The 12301-nt window shown below is 39.2% G+C and overlaps 1 protein-coding gene across 1 annotated transcript in view; it reads left to right on the forward strand.

Annotated features, from left to right (window-relative positions):
- The window catches only part of LOC133515617 (uncharacterized), a 1004237-nt gene that overhangs the window by 15489 nt on the left and 976447 nt on the right, over positions 1-12301 (forward strand). The window contains 3 exon segments of the mRNA XM_061848189.1: positions 9197-9258; positions 9893-9985; positions 10347-10485. Coding sequence (XP_061704173.1) covers positions 9197-9258; positions 9893-9985; positions 10347-10485 — 294 coding nt within the window.

The following is a 12301-nucleotide window of genomic DNA, read 5'->3' on the forward strand; positions in this document are numbered from 1 at the left end:
AGCTCTCCATTGTTCTCTCGGCTTACACTTTAATCGCGCATACAAATTCATCGATTATGAGAATGCTTGAGTATTCTTTATAAACTGTTTTGTTATGAGCAGACGCGTATAATTGGTTAGTATACTTAGATATCAGTTGATTGTCACTTTTAAGACTAGCAGGACCTACATATTAGTTATTTTATAAATAATAGTACTCAGCTCATGCAGTCATAAGTTAGTATAATACATTTTTGACGGAGTCTTTATTCAAATGTTCGAGAGTCCTTTTGAATTGCTCTTGAAAAAGACGCAATAAAGGAGTCCAATCGTGACTTAAAACACTAAGAAGTTTTAAAGACGAGTTTTGTAATAATGAGTCAAGTTTTTCAATTTTAGACTGAAAAGAAACTCTACTTTCTACCAAAATTGAATTGGTGATGTGTAGGCAAGAGCATTCAAAATGATCTGAACTTAAGATACAATTTAGTTCAATAAGATTTTGGACATTTCGCCTGTTTAACTTTAGCAGGTATCCCTATTTATAAACGCTACCTAATGTTTAGTATGTATCGACCTCATTATACTACTAAATTAGTATTATTAGGCGATGTTCCGCTACATTAAGTATGGATGTGCGCCATGCGGGCCCTATCTGATAAAGGGTTATGTAAGAGCCATTATCACCGCGGTAGCCCGATGCGTGTGAAAGTTACTCGTCCATTAGCTTAACGTGACGTTTTTTTAGTTATTAGAAGTAGAATAGCTCTTCTAATATATGCCATATGCGGCTAATGATTGATCAAATTCATGCAGGAGGCTCTTGAGTGATAAACTTATACATTGCGACTATTGCGTGCTAGAAAAATCCGTCAGTATACTTCGTATTAGGAGAGATCGGCATTCGGAGTCGGGTCAAAACTCTTCCATGTGAAGGTCGCTAGGCGTTCAGTCAGAAGCGACCTCAGAATAATCAAAACTTTGAATAAATTAAAGTTATTGATAATTTCCACAGCTCTACGCCTTTGCCTTTACCTTTATATTTCTTTATAATTATATAAATTTATATTTATATAAATAAATAATTTTGGTATTGCTGTCAGTTCTCTAGATTTAATTCTTGATACTACTGCAAGAAGCGAGAAGTCTGCCAGGCGCCGGCGCCAGCGCCGAGGGCAGGTGGTGCGGCGAGTGTCAAACGTCATACGGTCACACTTCTGAATGCATCTACTACCTATACCTACTTATGCATGCGTAGTCTGTCCACTCACGCGGGTTAATCCTGTGACGGACGTAGGTACGTCGACAAAGTTATCTATTTGTGAACCTTATTGTAAGCATCTAAGGCCCATTAAAGGGTAGTTAAGTGTTGCTGTAAGCGGACATATAATAAGGAGGCATTGCACTTCCGCGGACGTAATAGCCGCTATGGATCATTTGCATGATTATTACGAGTATCATACTCATACGTATCGTCACACATAATGATGCCAGTGGTAGTGGATTAGGCGTCATGTTTTCTTCCGTTGACTTCAATTAGTAAGCCTCTGGAATATGAAGCATCTACACATATAAGTACATGCTTGGTCCGGGTCTAAGTACAACCGGACCAAGCTAACTCTGCAAGCCATTTTCAATGACAAAATGACATCATTAATGACAAATTTTCTATGCAAAAAAAGGCGTTTATAATGACAATACCTCACTTTATTCGGACGGATTCTAAAATGGCTACGCTACGCATGTGTAAGTTTTTGGCACTGTTGACACAACATATTATTATAAATAAGTATGGTTTGTTTTTAAAGTTTGAAGAAAAATATTTTTAAAGGAAATAAGTTTTGAAGGGCTCGCAAAGGCCGATCTTAATAGCGAGCCCGAAAGTTCTCAATGAATCGTGGGTCAGATATAATCTGGAGCCCATGTAAACAGACGGCCATTGTTTCGTGAACGATAAGGAACACTTTGATTTATCGAAAGCATGACCTCGACGCAGCACGCGGTCACTGACGATGAGATCATTCCTGATAACCGTGACGGCCCCAAAACTTTGACTCAGGCGGTTTTCGGTGGTACCTACCGATAGATTCCGTCTAACTAAGCTAACTTTCCACCAACTAGAGTTGGCAAGAACTCGAGTCAAGTCTTCCGTGGATATTGTGGGAAATTATGCGATGGTTAGAAGTCTTGTAAATAAAAGTCAAAAGCATTTATTTTTCCAACATACGTATATATACATCAGTACAGGTCAGGAAAATAAGTTAGAAATACTTCCGGGAAGGGAAGCTATTGCGAAAAACAAGTGGTTAAATTGTGAATGGCAATCGCATCTTGGAAAAAACGTATCTACTATTTCCACCCCGACAAACCCTACTTCACCTATTCATAATACTTTAAAAGCCTCAGTTAGTTACAAATGTTGTACAGTTTCTTACAAATGTCAGAATGACAGATTAAAACAAACGAATAATAGCAAATTGAGTCTTGTAGCGCGTTTATGAATAACGCCTAAAGTATGCAGAGCATGTCGAATTTCCAGATGAGTCTCAAATGTAATGGTTTCTAGACGGCATTTTCGAAACTGTATAAATATTATAATTTATAATAGTATAAGAAAAAAAAAGAATATATTTCTGTTTTTTGTTTTCGTTATTTTGGGGTTGTATAGTAAAATAAATGTTGGTCGTGTTGTACGGCTTGCATATTCCTTCGTAGAATGCGGCTGCACATGGAGTCCTCATAAGTTGCAACTTTTAAATTGTTCTCGTCTCAAAGATCGCCCACCGCTGATGATTATGCAAATGTATGCATTAGCACATGCCATGCACAATGTAACATGAGTTCACGCCCGTTGTGCCTAATAGGGCTGAGAGATCGTCAGCGTCATTTCGCCGAGCTGGGAGCAAAACAGCTTGTATCATATGTATTGTTCATAAACATTTTGCTTGTCTTTGGTTTAGCTAGTAAATGTAAAAGTTTGAGGTCTATACGGGAGCGCTAATATTAGTAACCTTTTTGGCAATTTGGTTTCTTATGCCGTCACGTAGCATTCGTTCTGTCATGATTTCCATTATCAAAAACGACTTTTTTCGGGTTATTTTCATTGAGAATTAGAAGCTTTCAATAAAATGTCACGTCAAGTCATGCGAGTCATTTTTCTCCGTCCTGATTTATTCAAATATAAGAACCTACAATATAGAATACATTAATTAAAGGTATGCAGCGAGTATCCAGAGATCCTGAAATAAAATACCATATAAGAATCTGGATACATGATCCTTAAGATGCATTGTGAAAGGGGTCGGTGTCAGGTTCTGCGTCTTGTGTCTGCGCGCGCGCCTCTTGTGTTGGTTTCTCTAAACCGACGCGCATGCGCGGAATGCACACGCTCCGGCGCCTGACTCGTTAGCATCGGTTGCCGATCACAGGATTAGAGAACCAGTGTAATTGCGTTCTTCGATTACACATCTCTAAGGAAAGACATGTATAACGGGCAGAGAGGAGAATTTGCTTATTTCTAATATCACCGTCCACTCGCCGTCGGTAGGGTGTTTATCCACATAACGTGGAGAGGAGATGGACAGACAACGTAACTGTGCTGAGTGTGCAGTTTCTGAAGAATGTCTCCCTGATGCCGACGATTTCTATAGAAACACATATTTGACCCTGAAAGGAAGCTCCCTATACCTTAGGTTACGGTAGGGGTCCAACTTTTGAGAAGATGAGACAGTCACCAGTAGGTAATTAACCTAATACCTAGTAGTCATTAGGAAAAAAAAGCCGAAAATGTCATGTTTAGTAATTTCCGTGGTATAAGAACTTAAAAAATGTTTTTTTTGGTCGCTTAAAGAGCTACAAAGGTTCCCCCAAAAAAGCCGCATAGGGCTCGTGAGCCGCGGTTTGTCGACTTCTGGGTTACGGTAACGTGCTTGTTTGCAACCCAAAGCACATTTTTACGGATCAGTACGGTCTGAAAGCTCAACTCACTTGCGCTCGCACCGCGGTAGAATAATTAATACAATCTACACACGATATGATTTATACACCTTACGTATTCGTCATTCTTAGGCCTACCAACGTCCAGATAACTGTGTCGCTTGAAATCGATACGACTGACCAATCTTAAACCTTAATGCAACGAGATAAGCCTAACATTCCAATAATGATCGGTTAAATGTTGCTGTAGCAGTAGCACTAATAGCGACAACGGATTGGAGGCAAAAAGTTTAGAACATCCGTATCGATCTCGCGCACGCGCCGTTGCGTGGATATTGCGGATGTTTAAATAATGAATAACTGTTTCGTAGACGTAATGCAAATGAGAAAAATTCTTATCGGAGGCCAGCTATGTCATGACACATTGACACAGTAGCGTTTAAAGTTTTGGCGAATGATTAAACACGTCCGTCCATTTGTACAGGAGGCTCCCGGTACCTCAGCTAAAATTCACAGTATTTAAATGCATTTTTGACTACCTGACATTGACGTTGATACCTTTCTACGAGTTGCCAGTTGTCAGCTTTAAATTCAACTAACCCTTCAAAAGTGGTTAATGCAAGTGATACCTATCTAGTCGTAACGTAATATAATGGTCCGTTAACTATTGTCGTCGGTTCAATTCAAACGCACATGTCACCATGTATCTCACTATGGTATCACATATCGATCGCTCCGTCGCGCCGGCTTGATTGGACGTGCAATTGACAGGTCACTTAGCTCCCGTCATCGCCCTTCGTAACAGCAACTTTATTGGCCAATGTTGTACCTTACGCGTTTGCAATAAGGTACAACAACAGACAGGTTGTCAGATAACAGTGTTAGACGATGGAACCATTGGCGACTGTCATCGATATTGATAAAGGACAGAGTGCTCGTGCGTGTGCGCTAAGATGTTGGAGCCGTGCACGTGCACGTATACGCATCCGAAGTAGATCTGTAAATTTAAGACAACATATATATATATATATATAAGACAACAAAGTTTTAATATATGTCTGATTTAACATAGGTTCTAGAGGTTTTTTTTTTCAATCTTTTGGCCATACTTAGCGAGGTATATGTTACTAATTTTACACTTGTAAAGGACATAACTACGGAACAACTTTTAATATGGAACCAACCCTGCATCGCTAAAAAGTGGTGGATTCTAGTATTTATCTGTAAGTTTTCTAAGGGCCAGTATTTTATTTGTCTATTTCGGGGTAGGTCCCTCCATCTTCGTTCATTTTTTTAGCTGAATATAGCTAATGATTGAAAAGGAAACCCAGTTATTATGTTTGCTAGGTCAAATTATACCAGCGAGTTGCGAGACTCAAGACATATTATTATATTATAGGGACATTCTTACATAAATTGATTAAGTCCCACGGTAAGCTCCAGAAGGCTTGTGTTGTAGGTACTCAGACAACGATATATATAATATACAAATACTTAAATACATAGAAAACATCCATGACTCAAGAACAAATATCTGTGCTCATCACACAATTAACCGGCCGGCCGGGATTCCAACCCAGGACCATCGGCTTCACAGGCAGTCACTACTCGTACCCACTAGGCCAGGCCGGTCGTAAAGGATATTGTAAATGACATTTGATTTTGTCGCGTGTTTCATTATTGCTTCTGTATCGTTGTTTGTTAGTCTCGGTCATAAACCGAAGTGGGTCGAGCATGCATGGTTTAAGCCAGATTTTGAACTTTATCTAACAGTGATAGGGTTCAATTTTGCGTAATTACTGAGACCCTTATGCCTGTTAAAGGTTTAAGGGTATTGATTACACGGGCCTGCATCTTGCATTATGAATGAACAATATCACACGTGGAGCGTTAAATTCATATACCTACGTATTGTCTTGGAAAAAATAAAATAAAATAAAATAAAATAAAATAAAATAAATGGTCGAGATGCGGAAAATGTTTCAGTAAGGGCATGATCTTTTAGGATATTAATAAGATAAGAATAGAATAAGTTTTACGAGATATCATTTTTTCTTTCTATCCTTCAGCCACGCCACTTATTGGGCCAAATATACTTGGCCTACCATTCTTACGACTATATTTCTATTAGATCGATTAGATTCGATCCCTAGATTCTTAAAACCTGTATATTGTAAAATAACTATTAAATTAAAATAAAAACCCGCTACGCATAATGCCAAAATCAATTTGATACCCAAAATACCTTACATCATTGGAAAGGAGCTGATACTCTTCAAATTGTTTGTTTCTAAATAAAGTAATAAAAAAAATTCTGGATCGATTTTTATTAAACATAGCTAAGAATCACCGCGAGGAAACTCGCTTTCACGTGAAAAAACCGCAACGAAAACGGTTCATCCGTTTAAGAGCTACGATGCCACAGACAAATATAGGCGTCAAACATATAACAGCCCTCTTTTTTGCACCCGGGGATAATGAAGATCAGTGTTAATTTTAACTGGTCACGTAGCCACAAATATTCTTTATCAGGATGCTGCGCGTGGAAACGGACATAGACATAACATAACATGCCTTCAAGCATCTGCAACTTAGTGTAAATATTATGGTTTGTTCGAGTTATTGTCTAAATTTAGCCGAGGAACGTCTGTATCGTCAAGATTACCGTGCAGTCGGGCGTGACGTTTGAAGCCGGGCTCGGACTGCACTTGGCCTTGACACTCGGATGCTTTCAGATTCAACTATCGAGTCACTTTTACTCAATATTTAGATACTTATTTATGAATGATTTACAAACGATAAGGTTTGCAATTCGGCCGGTTTTGTGTGTAGGTATATGTTTCTCGTTATTTTGATGATGACTGACGCAGATTTGTGAAATAAAATTTATTTACTCGTATCGGCGAGTTGACGTATATCGATACCTCTGATACCAAGAAAAAATCTGGCGGTTTTATTTAGTAGTTTCGCCATGTTTTTTATCTGTCATTAGATGATATCACGTGCCTAATGACATAATGCACTTCCAATCATGACGTCTGACATATCGCTAATGACATCACCAAGTAATAAAGTCCTCAACTTGGTTGGCCATTTAGTAAAACAATATGGTCCTATTTTATCGTTCCGGCCATGACTAGAATACCCTAAATAATGACCAAGTAATATACTGAAATTTTGTTTCGCAAAGCATCAAAATTATAAAAACTGACCTTCAAGCACGCTCTGCAAGGCAATTACTTTAACTTGTACTAAACAATTTGACTTTTCTTGAATCTTATCATCATGACATAAGGTATATAATATAAATAATCAGTGTTTCTGTTACTACCGTCTTCTCGATTAATTGGCCGGACCTACATAATCTTTATTCCAAACACATAAAGTCGACCATTGGTCAGTTAAATCCAAGTTATAATGCACGTCGCTGGCGCAGCGCAGGTGACGCAACGGTTTACATTCGAATTGCTAATTCTCGAGATTCTGAATGCCGAGTGATGCTGTCAACGGGGTGATATAATACGATTATGGGCTTGACCTGCGTATCTCTTATGATTGTAATCTCATTGTAGAGAATGATTTCGGTAAATATGTAAACAAACCAATAAAAAATGATGGTGTCATTGGATCAGCTTTTAAGTCACTTTGAGTATCAAACATTGTGTTATCACTATTAGTCAATGGTCATGGACTTTATGTGATAAGCTACTTTGGTTTTTAAGTAATGTATCCAACTTCATAACAAACCTTAAATGGACCAACAGTTAAAGTCCGTGACTGCCTGACTGCATATTTGATTATTACATTGTTTTGCAATCCTGAGAATTCGAGTTGAAGTGTTAAGTGCTGTTTACTGTCTACATTCTCGACCATTTGTATTAAACACCTTTAGAAATAGAGACCTAAATATTCGTGGATCAGGCGAGACATTTCGTCGGGTCGGATTTTGCGGCCAATCCAGGTGTGTTACCTTTGCCGGCCCTATAAGATTGCCGGGCTGCCCGCAAATCTTGAATATCTTGATCTTGCTTTGTCGCCCGTCATCTACTGCTTGTTGTTATAGGTATTTTTAATGATGTATTTTTGGTCTTTAATCTTGTACAGTCGCCATCAGATATATCAGAGCGGCCGAGGTGCTCCAAAATATCTGAACACTCACTCTAGCGCCTTGACAATAGAAGCGAATTCAGATATTTGTGAGCGCCTCGGCCGCTCCGATATATCTGATGGCGACTGGCCCTATAAATTAACTTTGTATCAAGCAGAAACGTCTGCGAGCGATGCCATTAATCAATCTTGAATTTTCAATCTTGTATGGATATCAGCTGCGGTGGCAATTGTGGGCGCGCCGCGAGCCGAACCCGAGCGGAGCTGCTGGAGCGCGGATAACGCGCTGTCTCCATCTGCACATTTGCCGGGAGCTTGTAAAGATTATTTGACATTATTATCGAATTAGGATTCGGTCCAAAAATCCTTTGTATTCGAAATAAAAATAAGAAAATGCAAAGTAATAACAAGTAACATGACGTTATGACGGCAAATTTAATATGATTATAATTTATTTTCGGTTTAAACTCATTACTAACCCTTCGTCTGGCAAACTGCCGTAATGGGAATGCGAAATTTAAATCATTGACAAAAAATTACAAAATATAAGAACTCAAATGATGGGTGTGAGGTGACACTGACGTAACAAAATGTACACAAGTCCCAGATGAAAGTAGGAATAAATACCTGGTTCATACATAGAATCACCTTAATTTATGTTGGATCTGATATTGGTACATTGCCGTCACGCTGCCAAGTAGTAAATCGATCGAATTAAACTATTCGTATCACTTTGATTGAATATACTTGCGGCTAAATAAATGTCAGTCAGTAAAAAGATCCCACTCACGCTGCCGATGCCGGCTCTCGCGCAACTATAGTAGGTTCCTCAGTAGCTCACCGCTCATCCGCAGATATTCGCCAGTTGACAAACAGACGGCATTGTTGACAAACTATTCCATTTGTTTTGTAAAATAATAGCCAGAGGCTGTAGTATGCGATGATAACGCTGCTGAAAGGATGGGAGGTGATCGCGAGCGCGCTTGCCTCAGAGCAAACTACTGAAGATGGTACTGAGATCCAGTGTTTTTGATATAAAGTGGTTTTATTTATTGTGTGTGACATATGAACTAACACCCAACATCATTGGACCTTATGTCTTGGCGATAAGATTTACAAATGGTTACTTCACAGTGTGGTCGATGGAGCTATTAATGTGTTCGTTTTGTTGCAGACGAGCGAGAGGACGTACAGAAGAAAACATTCGCAAAATGGATCAACTCGCAACTGGTCAAGGTTAGTACGAAAAGATTATACAGTATACTATAGTTCTAGTACGTAAGGCTTAAGGCTCATTTAGATGGTTGCGAATGTCATTACATTGCAGTATTTGATCAGTCGGCTAAATTGGATGTAACCTCAATAGTCTGTAGCTCTGCAATGTTACTACCTAAAATCGCATGCGTGCGGGGCGGCAGCATAGATGGTCTTTTATTTGTAGTCACAATTTATCGACAATGTTTCGTTGCAAATATATATAAAACGTGTGCTTTCATCATGGGTCACGGTAAAACACAATGGACAAGCCTGTAAAATGATAAAGTTTTCATTTTAAAAAATCAGGTCTCTTGTTGTACAAGGCGGGTGGATAACAAATCTGGAAGTCCAGTTCCTGTAAATACATTCAGACACTACGATCTTCGAATTCGAACTCAATCGGACTAGAGAAGACTAATACCCATGCTTTACTACGAATTTCCGGGCCAGTATTATGACAGTAGCGTGGATTACTAGTATATTTATTGTTTCTTACTGAAAATGCTTTTTGGCAAGGAAATATGTCTTGTCTAGTATTTATTTTTCAATAAAGACAACAATAATGACTTCTTTGGTAATACCTACTGGTAACCGCGCGCATGTATTGTTTCAGAACGGCAAGCCGCTAGTGGCGGATTTGTTCGCCGACTTGCGCGACGGCGAGGTGCTGCTGTCGCTGCTCGAGATCCTCACCGCGCAGCAATATGTGAGTACCGACAACATGTCAGAACAAGCTCGTGGCGGACTTGCGCGACGGGAGGTGCTGCTGTCGCTGCTCGAGATCCTCACTGCGCAGCAATATTAATTAAGTTAATTTATACTTATATGGTTAACTTGACGTTAAGCAGCTTTACAGATTTGTTAGACTTGCTGTTACTGCTAAGGTGGGAGCGAAAAAGTGCATGGTGGTCATGAGAATAGTCAGACTAGAATCTGAAAACCCTCAGCGCTAGGTTCTTTAAGGTCGCTAGGATCATCAGTAATAGCAGTTCCGCTTGAACAAACATGGAGGTTTTGTGTAGTTGGGCGATAGAACTGAACTGATTGACCGTATTCATGTGTTACAGAAACGCGAACGCGGCCGTATGCGCGTGCACCACGTGAACAATGTGAGCACGGCGCTGCGCGCGCTCAACGATGCCGGCGTCAGGCTCGTGAACATAGCCGCGGCGGACGTCGTCGACGGCAACCCCAAACTCATACTTGGTAATAAGAAATAATTTTTTTTATTCTTCAATGCAGGTATATTATAATGCACTTTATAAATGTCCAAAACGTCGAGAAAACAATGTCGAGTGGGGCGGAGCGGGGCGGGGGGGTGGCGGTCGCTGTGCGCCGGGAGCTCATGCCGACTCCGCGAGACTGGCCCTGTCCCTCTCCATCATCCTCTGAGTGCATATGGTTGTCATTACCTATATCGCAAACTGATGGTCAAGGACAAATATTCTTAAATATTTGTTGTGTTTACATTCCGCACGGGCCGCAATATAGGGATACATTGGAAAACTTTTTTGAAATCTGTAGTGAATTAATAATAGATAATCCAAACGATATTTTTCTTATAACTGGTGATTTTAATATTTCTGACGCACAATGGGTTAATAATGACTGTTATAAAATGACCTTAGCTAACAACAACAGTTCTCCTCTACAATTGCTTAGTGAGTTTTTATCATACACAGGTGTTGAACAATACAACGGTTGTTTTAACATTAATCAACGTGTGCTTGATCTCATTTTTTGCAATAAAAATTGCATAGTTACAGTAAGTGATGATGTTTTAACACCAGAGGATTTGCATCATAAGGCTCTTCAGATTGAACTTAACTTAGATTACACACCACCGCTGAAGCCGGCTTCTACTTACGTATACCGTTTTTATGAAGCTAATTTTAATCAAATAAATATTGAATTATCAAAAATTCACTGGGTCGAATATTTTCAAGGCCGTGCACTGGAGGATTGTGTAATACTTTTCTATGACATATTAAATAGATTGATTGACAGGTATGTTCCAAAGGTACCGCAACGTTCATCGTGTTCAAAGCCCCCTTGGTATACTAGGTCTCTTAGAAGACTTCTGAATGAGAAAAAGAAATACCATAAACTGTGGAAGACTTTCAATAATCCCTTAGATTTCGACACTTTTAAAACTATAAGAAAAAGAATTTTAAAATTGGAGCCAATATGTTACAGAAATTATATTAACAATACTGAAGCCAAAATTAGTACTCACCCTAAATTCTTTTGGACTTATATAAAATCAGTTTTTGTTAAGAGTGGTCTCCCACAGCTTATGCACTATAAGGGTATGACAGCCTCAAATGGTACACAAATATGTGATTTTTTCAATCAACATTTCCACTCAGTTTTTGAAAAACCTACTGTTAGTTCTGTTGACTTGAATAATCTTCTACCTGTAAATGATACAGTGTTTGATATGGACACTATTTTTATAACTAAAGACCTTGTTAACAAATATCTTAAACGTATAAACATTAATAAGGGTGCTGGTCCTGACGGTATACCTCCCATCATAATTAAAAGATGCTCCTCTAGCTTGACATTGCCTATAACTTTACTTTTTGAGAGGTCTATCAGGGAGGGGTGTGTACCTTCACTTTGGAAACAGGCATTAGTTACACCAGTACCAAAAGGTGAAGTTAGCTCGGACATAGAGAAATATCGCCCTATATCGAAATTGTGTCAGTTTGGCAAAATTTTAGAGAAGATTGTTAGTGATCAGCTTTCTACTGCGATGCGGCGTCATATCATTCCAAACCAACATGGTTTTCTTAGTGGTCGTAGTGTCGAATCGAATCTTCTATCTTATACAGAAGCCATATTAACTGCGCTAGATAACAACTGTCAAGTGGACGCTGTGTATACCGATTTTGCCAAGGCTTTCGACAAGGTCTGTCATGAGCGCTTACTTATAAAGCTGTGGCATTTTGGTATACACGGGGATCTTTATCGCTGGATAAAATCCTATGTAGAAAATCGTTCGCAGGTCGTAGCTGTG

Source organism: Cydia pomonella, chromosome 2 (genome assembly GCF_033807575.1).
Source record: "Cydia pomonella isolate Wapato2018A chromosome 2, ilCydPomo1, whole genome shotgun sequence".
Taxonomy (NCBI): domain Eukaryota; kingdom Metazoa; phylum Arthropoda; class Insecta; order Lepidoptera; family Tortricidae; genus Cydia; species Cydia pomonella.